The sequence below is a fragment of the Exophiala xenobiotica genome, assembly GCF_000835505.1.
Source record: "Exophiala xenobiotica strain CBS 118157 unplaced genomic scaffold supercont1.4, whole genome shotgun sequence".
Classification (NCBI taxonomy): domain Eukaryota; kingdom Fungi; phylum Ascomycota; class Eurotiomycetes; order Chaetothyriales; family Herpotrichiellaceae; genus Exophiala; species Exophiala xenobiotica.
In genome coordinates, this window is record NW_013562491.1 from 2340262 (window position 1) to 2352632 (window position 12371).

The window sequence follows — 12371 nt, forward strand, 5'->3', positions numbered from 1 at the left end:
AAGCGCTGCAAAGAGACCACGTACTCAACAAGAAGCAATTTGACAGTCCTCTGGCTACCAATGCTGAGATTTGGTATGAACTTCGTGCATGGGCTGAAGAAGATGGACGTGGAGAGCGAGAGAGTGAAGGATCTCCCTCATTTTTATCTGGCTCTTTTAGGGGGATTAAGTCAAGGAAGCTTCATTCTCGAGCTACTCCTATTTAGGACTACCTAGTGATCTAACGGACATTTCTTGGGCAGATAGTGGTGGTTAGGGGCAAGAGGGACATGGTCGACCCTTTGGGCTCTTGGGCACCCGCATGTTGGGCTATCTGTGTGGCGTGTCCACGGGGATTCTGGCAGCAGTCGTGGGGAGTCTTAGAAAAGGTTCATGATAGCAGCTTCCATACCATGGTAAGAAGTCCTACATAATGATATCCGTTTCGCTAATATGGCCAGCTATCACGACATCGTACTTGAAGGAGACTCTGTCTCCAGCAAGCCGACATGGCTCGCCGTCCCACCGCCAGATGACATCGAACAGGCACCGGCTTCCTTTGGACCTGCTTGGCTCCACGAAATTCTTGCTCACTGTGGTTTTCCGCACTCTGGGATTTGGAACACGTTCGAAGGTGAGCTCGGGACTTTCCGAGGAGTAGTAATCCGGTCGAGAACCCCGTGAAAGGGTCCCCAGTGGATTACTCCCGCAAAGGTGAGTCGTCTGACACGACTTCCTCCTTGTCCCTTGACTGTAATCTCCAAACAGTTATTTAGACACTTCGAGTCTCTCACGTCATTCCGCTCTGGAACGAGACGAATTAAACGATGAACGTCCCGGTTGATGTTGCTCTTCGATAAGATGCAAGGTAAAGGGCATCGACCCTATCAACATTTTCTTTGAACAACTGAAGGAGTGAAGAAACCATGCCTGAATTCTTATGCCACATTGCTGTCATCGGCGCCGGACTGGGTGGCTTGGCTGCAGGCATCGGTATCTTGCAAGCTGGGCATCGCGTCTCCATAATTGAACGAGCACCAGCTTTGGCAGAGGTATTCTACAGATCCCTGGGCCGAGAAGCCACTTTCCTGCAAGCCAATCAAGGGTTACTAACGAACTGGCTTTGCAGATCGGCGCTGGAATCCAGGTTCCTCCCAACACAACCAGGATCCTGAAGAGATGGGGTGTCCTCGAACAGTTGATCAAGGTATCTGATAGGCCCAAAGAATCGGTCCTGCGCTCATATCGCGATGGAAGAATACTCTCAAGTCTTGATCTACAAAAATGCTCGGAAGAATTGTACGATCATCCTTATCTTCATGTCCATCGTGCCGACTACCATACTGTGCTGGCTGAGGAATTCCGACGGCTTGGAGGCAGCATCGCAACGAACTCGGAGGTCACCAGCGTCAACTTTAATGATTCGACGGTTCAAATCAAAGGAGGCCCAGATATCAAAGCCGACTTGATCATCGGAGCAGATGGCGTAAAGTCCATCTCTCGCGAACTGTTGCTAGGCCGCGCCGACCCCCCTCGGTCCAGTGGTGATATGGCTTATCGCCTTGTGATTCGCGAAAAGGATATTAGAAAGCACCCAAATCTTGTAGACTTGGTGAACTCGGGTCGCATCAACAATTGGATAGGGCCGGATCAACATGTGATGGGATACAAATTGCGGGACGGGGACTTGTTCAACATCGTGATCGCCTGTACGGATACTTTACCGGAGACAACCAATATGGCGCTTGCCGGCGCCCAGGAGCTCAGGGACAGGGTCATGGGATGGGATCCCGATCTGGAAGCACTCGTCGCTCTGGCATACGAAGGTAGCAAAGGCCGCTTGATGCGAGTTGATGAGATGGAATCCTGGGTGCACCCCTTAGGGAGGTTTGTGCTCCTGGGAGACTCCTGTCACGCGACGCTGCCATATCTGTAAGTTCACACGGCCTAAGTTGCCTACAGTCCCTTCATCTGGGCGGTTAGTTTGCATACTGGCTAACAATTTCTGTCCCAGAGCACAAGGGGCCGCCCAAGCAATCGAGGACGGTGCCGTCCTTGGCCACCTTTTCGAGAAGGTCAGCCATGCCAGTCAACTACCCGACATTCTTACCATCTACGAAGCTCTGCGGAAGCCGCGTACCAGCCGAGTCGTCAGGGACTCCACCCGGGGCAGACGGATTCTTCATCTTCCCGACGGACCTGCCCAGGAAGAGCGAGATCGCCAGCTGCAAGAGGAACGGCCTTTCGAAGGCTTCGCTCATGCGTGGGCCGATCCGGCGATGCAGGAATTCTTATATGGCTATGATGCTCGCAAGGAGGTGAATCGTGCTTGGGACGTTTATCTGTCGGGCCAGTTTCCTCTCACCACAAATGCTTGGAAATTATAGGGAGTCTAGAAGTCAGCAGGCGAGGCGGGCTGTTGACGATTTTGTTGAAGTCATCCTTGCGCCAATTGAAGTCCTGACATCTAAGTGAGCATACTAGTAAAAATATGAATATTGACAGGCAGGGGCTCTCCCCCTTTCAATAAAAGCATAACCTCCGAGCCTCCACTTTGACCCCCTTGGAAAAGAGACTATCTTCTCTACCCATCCTGTTGTAAGTCACTGACTTGCGCCTCGATCGAGGGAAAACATCTGGCATCATCAATTGCTCTCTATTCGACCAGCTAACCTTTTCCTCTGTTATCCAATTCATCCAATGATGCGGTATCTATCCTGTAAGGGCTTTTTCTCCTTTGGCCCAGGGCGCTCACCAACAGGCTTGCCAATGACCATCTGAGATATGAGCTTCCAATGCGACGGGATTGTGGCCGACCAAGTTTCTTTCACCTTGTCATCGATCAATGGGTTGTAGTGCTGCACATTGGCGCCCATGCCTTCGGAATTCAACGCTGTCCAAAGAAGGACCTGATGCATGCCGTTGGTCTGATCCCGCCAGCTTTCGAACTTGTCGCTGTACAGCTTGAAGGCTTGTAAGTGGTTGAATGCGGTGGGGTCTTCGAAGAATATGATAGTGCCGTAAGACCCTTGGAAAGAGGCAAGCTTGGCCTCGGTGGCCTGGGCTTGTTCGCCAGAGACAAATGGTTTCACTGCTGCTCGGACAATGTCCCACAACTTCCTGTGTTCGTTTCCAATAAGGAGCACTATCCGTGTACTCTGGGTGTTGAAGGCGGATGGGGTGGATAGGAGAACCTTCTGGATGAGTTCCTCAATGCGCTCTTTGGAGATGGTGGTCTCGTTCGAAAGCTTGTAGATCGAACGTCGTTCAGCGACTGCTGACATGAGGGCGTCTGCGCTGGTCGACGACATTGTGACTGAAGAAGCCGGTATATTTCCAAAGCTGGCGTACAAGACTAGTAAAAGGCTGACCTTTTCCGTACAGGTCTCTTGTGACTTCCAACGACATGGTACTTATGCACACAATGTTAGCCCTGGAAATACTGTGTTCTCCCGACAGGGGCTTGATACGTCGCAGATCCCGCATCCTCCACAGTCCCGGGCTACTACCGTTTCTTGTTTGGTTTCCGAGGTGCTACTGCTAGTAGTACTTACTAATCGTGGTTGTAAGCGAAAGGGCGGAATGAATGCTTTGCCTCGGATGAAGCGAATCGTCTCACGATTTCGGAATCTTCCGATACAACTTCGTTCAAATACATTGGAGAATGGTTCGTAATCTTGGCTTTCACTGAAGCTGGATGATTTTGAGTAGAACGTGAGGAGTAAGCTGGAACCATCCTCCAAAGTGCCGCCGGAGAATGTAACGCATAGATCATGTGAAGCGCTGGAAGCAAACCTGGTTGTAAGCCCATTCTTTGGCTGTGCTTATGGACTGTCGTAATCATCACGATCCAATTGTCCTATTTTTGTTTGCAAGTCACCACCTTCCCTTCTATATGCTCAGTCACAAGGGTTCAAGCTACTAAGGGTTATGGACATCGCTGTCAACACGTTGGAAGTTGACCACCTCATCGTCGGCGCAGGCCCGGCAGGGGCATCACTGGCGTGTTTTCTAGGCAGACACGGTAATTCTGCCAATCCAGCATTATCGATGCATATCTGCCTTTTGAGATTCTGACTCCAAGGGTGGCATTTTGACAGGACTGAATGGGTTGATAATTAGCTCCGCGCCTTCTACGGCAAACACACCACGAGCTCATATCATCAATCAACCTGCAATGGGTAAGTAAGCAATAGCATCGTTCTCAGAGACAGGCGTTCCCGACTAAGCGATTATGTATTCAAGAATGCATACGAGATTTGGATATGGATCTGGAAAGGGAGTTTCAAAAACTTGGTTATGCCGGGCCTGAAAAGGGCCATACGCGCTGGTGCAGTACCATGAGCGGAAGAGAATATGGTCGAATCCATTCCTGGGGTTTCGGTCCAAAGCGAGGAGTAAGTTTAACCTCCGGTTCTCAATTCCCAGGGTCTCCCATGGAGAAAATGGTTCGAGATGTACTAATCGAACAACATCATGATAGGGAGATTTCGAGCTCCATAGCCCGTGCTCCCACCTCGAATTGCCACAAACCATTGTGGAACCAATTTTGCTTAGATACGCGACCCAGCATGGATTTCCATGTCGATTCGGCTCTCGACTCGTACGGTTTGACGATTCCGCGGTCGACCATGTCATGGTGGAAGTCGAAGATCGAATCTATGGGACCATCCAGAAAATCAAGTGCAAATATCTCTTTGGTGCAGACGGTGCAAAGAGTCGCATTGTTCAGCAGTTGGGCTTGCCTCTAAACGTCCAACCTAGCCAAGGCATTGCCCTGAACGTCCTTCTTCGAGCTGATCTGTCCGATATAATGAAGACTCGAGTGGGGAACTTGCATTATGTCATTCAACCTGATGTGGAAATGCCCGATTTTGCTGGATGGTCTATCATGCGAATGGTGAAGCCGTGGTATGAATGGCTTGTCATTATGATGTACAAACCAGACTGCCCAGCAGATTTCACGCCCACGCAGGAACAGGTTCAAGAGCAGGTCAAGCGCGTTATAGGAGGCCCTACTATCCCGGCAGAGATTCTGCGCATTGATAAATGGATTATCAACGAGATCGTTGCGGAGAGCTACAGCAAAGGTCGAGTGTAAGTAATCACTCGCCTGGCTGAAAAGCCCTGAGATCACTGATGCAGCTCAGATATTGCCTGGGAGATGCCGTACATCGTCACCCACCCATGAATGGACTTGGGGCGAATACCTGCATTCAAGATGCCGCAAACCTTGCTTGGAAGGTAGCGATGGTGGAAAAAGGTATGTAGCAAGGCTTTGCAAGGGCCCAAAATAAGTCCAACAGGCATGGCGGCAACTGGTACTGATTCCAAGTTCTAGGAATTGCGGGAGCGTCACTCCTGGACACCTATAGTGTTGAACGTCAACCCGTTGGAGCCGGGGTTGTCCAAAGGTAAATCTCAATGCTTGAGTTTCGGGAAAGAGAGTTGTGTCTGATCGGATTTCATGATGACAGAGCTAATGCTTCATTACGAGAGCATATTCCTATTTTCGACACCCTCGGATTCCTTGATCCGTCCCTGGAGGGGCGAAAAGCACAGCTCGCGATTCTGGATGAGGAATCCGACCGTGGCCGAGTTCGACGCCGCAGACTCATGGACGTGATCGATGAAACAAGTCATGAATTTCAAGCACAAGGTTCAGATATGGGCCAGCAATATGAGTCCTCAGCTGTCTTTCTCGATGGCGCTGGGCAACCTCCGAAATTACCGTCAGATCCAGTACTTTTCTATGAGCCGCGTACGTTTCCAGGCAGGCGACTACCACATGCCTGGCTGAATACCAGTGTACCATCGAGACAGGTTTCGACTTTGGATCTCAGTGGCAAAGGCAGATTTACAATCTTCACTGGGCACGGAGGCGAGCCCTGGCTCAAGGCTGCCGCTCAGACGAGAGAGAGTTTAGGCGTCGAGGTGACGGCACACGCAGTTGGCTTCGGTCTTGAGTACGAAGCCGTGTACAATGACTGGTATCGCTTGCGTGAGGTTGAGGAGGACGGATGTGTCCTTGTTCGACCTGATAACTTCGTGGCCTGGAGGAGTCAGGGGATGGTAGAGGACTGCTCAGCGACCTTGGAAAGTGTGTTGAAGAAGATCCTGAGTCTCTAAGACTCACCTTCATAGGTGAACAAGGTCTGTCAACGACGACCATACAGAATAGTGGGCTTACTACTAGTAGTTGCCAGGCATCTTGACGTGAGTGAGCACCACTGCACAGATTATTGATGCTGCTGTAGGTGTGGCAAGCCCAAAGCACGCGAGGCTGAAGGTCAAGGGGCTGTTAACTAACCCTTTTCCCCACAGCCCACAACCATCGGCAACATTCCGCCAGCGGGGATCCTGATTTGTCAAGGCGGGTGATGGCGGCTACTGGGGGATGAGTGGGACATGTCCAGCTGCTGTAAGCCTACGAGCTTGAAGTGTACATAGCCCATATGATATCCTTCTCATCTTTTTCACCTCTAGCTATGATCTTCCTACCGAGCCGTACCACGATCGAATGCTACCACAAAATGCCAAGGACTCGCCATGTTTCTATCGAGCGCCCTCCGGCAGTAGAGGGAACGACGAGAAGCGCCGAAGTTGGAAAATCTTCATCAAAGCCTGCTCGCAAGCGGAACCGATATACACCCCATGCTTGTAATCGATGCAAGACAGCGAAGGTTCGCTGTGATGGCCGTCTTCCCTGCGGTTACTGCTCCGCCCGAGATGCTACCACTTGCTACTACGCTGCATTGCCCTTGCCCAGTTTTCAGCTCAGTGGAAGGCAGTCAGAGTATGAAGTCACAAATTTCAGCACATTGCAATCTGACCTGGTATGTAGGGATGAGGATAACGGATCTCAGATGGACACGGCATCACTCCTTCGTCTCCAGAATGAGAAACTGGACCTCCTGATCCGTAGGACAGCCGTCATGGATCTTGCATACAAGCTGCCTGTGCACGAAGATCTTAGGAGAGAGATTTTCACCTCATTACCCAGACAGCCCTTGCCTTTGTTTCAAGGCTCGACTAGTGCCTTCTTCTGTATCAATTACATCGATGTCGGTGCCGGAAAACTTGGACAGCCATTCTTTGAGGGTTCCTTCATCCCGTTGGCAGCCACGCCCTCACCAATGCCAGCCTCCCTCTCCATTGTTCAGGGGCAAATCATCGAGGGCGAAGCGAGTGACATCAGCGGAAATTATCTGATTGATAACGACGCTCCGATAGAAGGCAGCCCTGGCGCGAAATTCCCTTTTCCGTCAGTTGCTTTGCCGTCACACTGTCCGCTCGCCGAATTAGATGGCCACTTTGTCATTCGGATGGTCCAGGTCTACGGACGCCTTGGAGGAGCAATGTATCCTATCGTGGACATTGCCGAGCTCACCCAGAAAGCGAGATGCTTCTTCGATGCTAAGGCTGATCTTCAATCATCCCGAGGCAGGCATGATTCAGTCTTCATGGAAATTGCCCGGGACGACTTGGCCATACTGAAGTTCGTGGTCGCAATTGCTCTTCTAGCACAAGGCGATATGCATGCTGAGATGGCATCGAGGCTGTTTCAAACTCTTCGACCAACGATAGAAGCCATGGTCTGGAACGTCGCGGTGGATTTGAAAGACTTGGTTTTGATGACGCTAGCGGTATTACTCTTGGCTCCCCATTCTCTATCACGATTATGCAGTGACCCAACTGATATTATTCCATAGGCACTCTATCACCTCCACTGGGGCAAATGGCGTCTGGCCTGGCGCTTGGTTGGTGATCTCACGCGAATGGTGCTCGAGCTGGGCTTGAATCGCGAGATTGTGCTTTCCCGTGCGTTTCCCGACCCGAAAACTCGTGTTCGAGCAATCAACACGATATGGACAATCTACGTTCTGGAACAACACCTCAGTCATGCGTTAGGCTTTTCCAACGCCATGCACGGACTCAGCCTTGAGCTCAACTTCCCCCTGCCTGTTAGTTTTGACTTTCACTCTCGCTGAGTATTTCCTGTTCTCATTCACCTTTCGAGCCTGTAACCTACTGACCGCATGCATTCAGGTCGAAGCCCCTTTCTTAACACTGATGATTGAATATGCACGTATCGGGAAGCAAGCCTGCGACACGCTCTTGAGCGACAAAGACTTTAATCAGCAGCAAGTGAGCAACTGGCAGGAGGACTACGCCTTTTTTCAATACCGACTTGAGCGATGGACAGTCCTCATGTCGAACACCTTTGAAACCTCTGACATGGACCAAGACATCCGCCCAGACTTTCGAATCGTTCGCACAATCCTCGACCTCCGTGCAAACCATCTTCGAATCCTCGTTGCTCGTGCCTTCCTTTGTACCGGCCTCCGGAACGCAGCGCCTTCGGACATCTGGACGACATCTGTCAACATTGCAGTTGATTCAGTTCAAGTTTTCGCGCAGATGGATACCTCGACGCAGGAATACCGGTTCCACCAGGTCCAATTCAACCACTTTCTCATCGTTGCCTTGGACATGTTACTCTTCATTACAACCCACCGATCTTCGATTTGCGGTTCTCCCTCGGCAAACGGAGAACAGCTCCCTGTGCCTGAAGATGTAGTCCCGAAAGCTCAACAGAGCTCGGTCGTTGCACTAAATATCCTCCGCAATCTGGCCGAAACCTCCAATCATTCCAAACACCTGTGGGAGCGGGTTCGAGGAGTGGCCTCTCGTCTCAATTTATCAAGCTATTTGTTCCCCACTGCTGCGGACCACGAGATATATCCTCCTGCCATGCATTCTGGGAGCGGACACTCCGGTGTTGAAGAGACAGCTGGCGATGCTGGTCTAGCAAAACACCACACGAACGTTGATCATCATGAACCCCAGAATTTTCCATTTACCTTCCCAACAGGAGACATGGGGACCTGGGAGTTCCACGGCCTACTTTCCTCGCCAGTGTTTGATCATTTGCAAGATTTGGGCAGCCTAGCGGACAATACGTGGATTCGGTAACACGATCGAATAAGATGCAAAGTTGAGATCCTGGAGGCGAAATCCACCATTGACTAGCTCGTCGGTTCGTTGGGAAATTTATCCAGGTGGTTGGTGCCATGAGCAAGCCTCGCCAGTGCTCACCGAACAATGTTTTCCCCTTCATTTCGGGAAATTTATCAGACATATCCCTTTCATTCTCTGCTTGCAAATCTTATCAACGGACCTTCTCGACCGGCGGCCAGATGATCGAGGAGCTTATACTCCACGATCTCAGGGTCATGCGCAAATCGATCTTCCTTCCCACCACTAACGTATCCAACATCATATTTCCAAAGGGCCTTCGCAAGCAACAGACAGATCTCGATTTGGGCCAGCCTCTTGCCAATGCATTGTCTCGAACCGTATGAGAACGGAGTTAGAGTCTCAGTGCACCACTTGACGGACTCTTCATCATTGTGCCCGGGTAGCCACCGCTCAGGCATGAATCGGTGTGGTTCAGGGTAGACTTCTTCGAGATGGTGGAGAGTGTATATTGGCACGGAGAGCTCAACTCCAGCAGGGAATATCTCGCCAACAACGCCCAACCCTCCCTTCAAAACCTCCCGAGGCAAAACTCCTGGGAGACTTGGGCTAAGCCGAAGGGTCTCGTTGACCACAGCATGCAGGTAGCGGCAGCTGTCGAGCACCTTGCCGAGGCCGATGTCTTCCGCCGACTTGAAACTTGTACGGATTTCGTCAGTGAGTCGAGTCAGGGTAAGAGGGTTGTTCGTCAGGTAAAAGAAGTTGGCTGCAATCTGCGTCGCTGTAGTGTCGGAACCTATATCGCCAAAGTCAGAACAACTGAAAGAAGCTCGTCAACACGAAACGACATACCTCCAATAATCAGCGTTCGGGCCTCGGAAAACACCTCCCTCGGATCATCATACGCCTTGGACCCGTCTTTGTTCTCGCCATTGGCAATATACCAGAAGAAGTCTTTGCGACTTTGATCAGCCTCTATCCGCATCTGGGCCTGCTGCCTGGCATAGAGGAGTAATTGGGAACCTCGATGGACGAGGTTGCGGAAGAGAAGTCTGTCGAGTTTCCACCTATGCATGAACGGGCTGCAACCGGACTGATTTGGCCGAGTCTGTCAGAAGTCTTCTCCTTTCGCGGCTGTGGTCGTTCGCTGGGGACGGAGGCATTCACTCACAAGAAGCTGCCGATGCAACGCCGCATCGATCACACTGGGAAGTTCTCGACTCTCTCTGCCGGTCTTCATACCAAAATCCTTGCCAAATACTAGATCGCCCATGATATCAAACGTCACATAATTTGCCCACTTCGCCATGTCGGCGGTCCAGCCCTTTTCACCTCCATTGGTGTTGTCTTCGGCCGGCGCCACGCGGAAGAATTCGTCCAGGTGTGGGAGAATGTACTGTTGCATGGAAGCGAGGCTGGCTTCGGTGAATGCTGGTGCCATGATTCGGCGTTTGCGGGCGTGCAACTCACGGTCGCGGGCGTTGAAGAGGTTCTGGAGCCCCGCGTGGGCGATGGCCGGGTCGTAGAAGGCCGATTTGCGGACATTCTGGTTGACACCGTAGATCTCTAGCGAGGAATTGTAAGACGATATCGGTGGATGATGTTGGATTAATCTTTTGATGTAGAAACCATACCTTTGATGGCGGCTGGGTCGTTGATTGTCACGAGGTTGGGAGCAATGCGAACAAATTTGCCTGTAATGAGACGATTTCGAATTGGTCAGCCCCTCTTCTGCATGACTAGGTTTCCCTGCTCTTTCGGAAGGAGGTACACCTGATGACCTGACTTAGACGTACCGTATTTCTGATGAGCCCAGTAGGTCTGCAAATGCCTATCACCGATATAGGAATGATAGACCGAGTACCAATTCGTGAGCTTGGCAAAGAACGGACCCGGATACTTGGCGAGGGGATGAAAATAGAGGCGATAAATGGCCAAACCGAACAGCTGAAATCATGGTCAGTAGTTGTTATCATAAATCAAAGGCAGGAAGGAAAGCCAGAGCTGGTTCTCCGGCCCTTGATCCCAGACTAACATATACAAGCCCCGTCACGAATGGTACGGCGATGAGGACTTGAAGAAGGAACCCTCCCCTCTCTCCAACGATATCGACAAACTGCACCATGAAGGACATTGTGATGGTTGTGTAGCAGTTCGAGTTTGCTCAAGCTCAGCTCTCAAAATGCACGCACGTGTTGCTTTCAAAGTACAGGGCCAAAGACTGATTCAGAAAGTTTTTGTGCAAGATAGGACATCGGTCTCTCAAGAAGAAATCTAGGTGACCAGCCTCTCACGAGAGATTCAGTTCTTCCTACAGTGATGAGGTCCTTTCATTTCCGAGGAATTTCGCTGATCGCCATTCTCAACTCCGCTACTCCTCTCCTCGGGGCCGGCATCCCAGCATGGATAAAGAAAAGCCCTAATTCCGAAGGACGTCAGATTTGCCTACGCAGCCTTCCCCATGGAGCGAGCACATCCTGGGCTGTGGAGAAAGATGGAGTATAGTGTCTGACGTTGGCGCCTCGGTCAATCCCACCCCGTCCGTATTATCGACAAGAGATTCCGCCTTATAAATACCATGACAGGGGTCTAATGTCGAGGCTGAGGAGAGCTCGGAATGTTCCGAAATGGCCAAAGTCGAATTGACAAATTTTGATGGGCAGATACAATGGTGCCCGAAGCAGTCCTCCCCCTTTGCGGAGACACTTGTGTAGGCAGTGGTCTCAATTAACGATCCTTTCCACTTTCACTCCCACTCCCGCATCTACTCCGCTTTGGGAGAGTCATGATCCAACTCCTATTTCGATGCCTCGCAGAGGACTTTCCTAAGTACGCTATTACATAAAGGACTACATACACGGGAGCAAAAAGGAAGTGCAAGCAAGAGGCAGCAACACACGCAATTGCATCAAACAGCGATATAAATCAACCGAACCCGTAAACTCAATTCAACCGCACGCAGATCGACGAGGCGTCTGTCCCGTCATTTTCTGATACATATCAGCGCTTCCACCTTCTCGTTGCCGAGAGTGTAGCGGACGATGGCATGGTGCTGAGAGAATGTGGAAAGGGGTACACAATGGAGGATGTGAAGACTGACAAACTGAGGTATTATAGTCCGCTTTATCCTCCCCCCTGGCATCGGCATTGAACACAAAATACTCTGCCAACACCGGGCCCATCCACAGACTTTGAGCGCAAGTAAGCCAAAGAATCGAATCGCGGACAAACCCCAGGAAGCGGAAGCGAGAATTGCCCGGATTGACAAGCTAGGAGTTGCTAGTTGAGGTCCGTGGACGGTCCATCGCCCATCTTCATGTGCTGAACGTCTTGTCTTGCTCCCCACTCTTGCCTGTCGGCTAGCTATCTCTTGTCGCTGCTACGAGAGCCGCATCTACAAGTGTGTACAGCAT

At 51.0% G+C, this 12371-nt stretch overlaps 4 protein-coding genes across 4 annotated transcripts; 2 read left to right on the forward strand and 2 right to left on the reverse strand.

Moving 5' to 3' along the window:
- Positions 1-905: 905 nt before the first annotated feature.
- PV05_07087 (uncharacterized protein) lies at positions 906-2366 on the forward strand (the record flags this gene model as incomplete). The annotated part of the gene is made up of 3 exons (XM_013459880.1): positions 906-1031; positions 1109-1911; positions 1994-2366. 3 exons carry the CDS (start codon positions 906-908, stop codon positions 2364-2366), a joined length of 1302 nt encoding a protein of 433 aa, XP_013315334.1.
- A 281-nt stretch (positions 2367-2647) lies between these two features.
- Positions 2648-3290, reverse strand: PV05_07088 (uncharacterized protein; the record flags this gene model as incomplete). Its single annotated transcript, XM_013459881.1, has 2 exons — positions 2648-2691; positions 2735-3290. 2 exons carry the CDS (start codon positions 3288-3290, stop codon positions 2648-2650), a joined length of 600 nt encoding a protein of 199 aa, XP_013315335.1.
- A 1029-nt stretch (positions 3291-4319) lies between these two features.
- PV05_07089 (uncharacterized protein) lies at positions 4320-8955 on the forward strand (the record flags this gene model as incomplete). Its single annotated transcript, XM_013459882.1, has 9 exons — positions 4320-4376; positions 4463-5076; positions 5130-5242; positions 5321-5393; positions 5457-6051; positions 6756-6775; positions 6824-7625; positions 7692-7943; positions 8029-8955. The coding sequence occupies 9 exons, from the start codon at positions 4320-4322 to the stop codon at positions 8953-8955; spliced, it is 3453 nt and encodes a 1150-aa protein (XP_013315336.1).
- Positions 8956-9128: 173 nt separating this feature from the next.
- Positions 9129-11092, reverse strand: PV05_07090 (uncharacterized protein; the record flags this gene model as incomplete). Its single annotated transcript, XM_013459883.1, has 6 exons — positions 9129-9754; positions 9811-10066; positions 10130-10524; positions 10593-10652; positions 10755-10905; positions 10994-11092. The coding sequence occupies 6 exons, from the start codon at positions 11090-11092 to the stop codon at positions 9129-9131; spliced, it is 1587 nt and encodes a 528-aa protein (XP_013315337.1).
- Positions 11093-12371: the final 1279 nt, after the last annotated feature.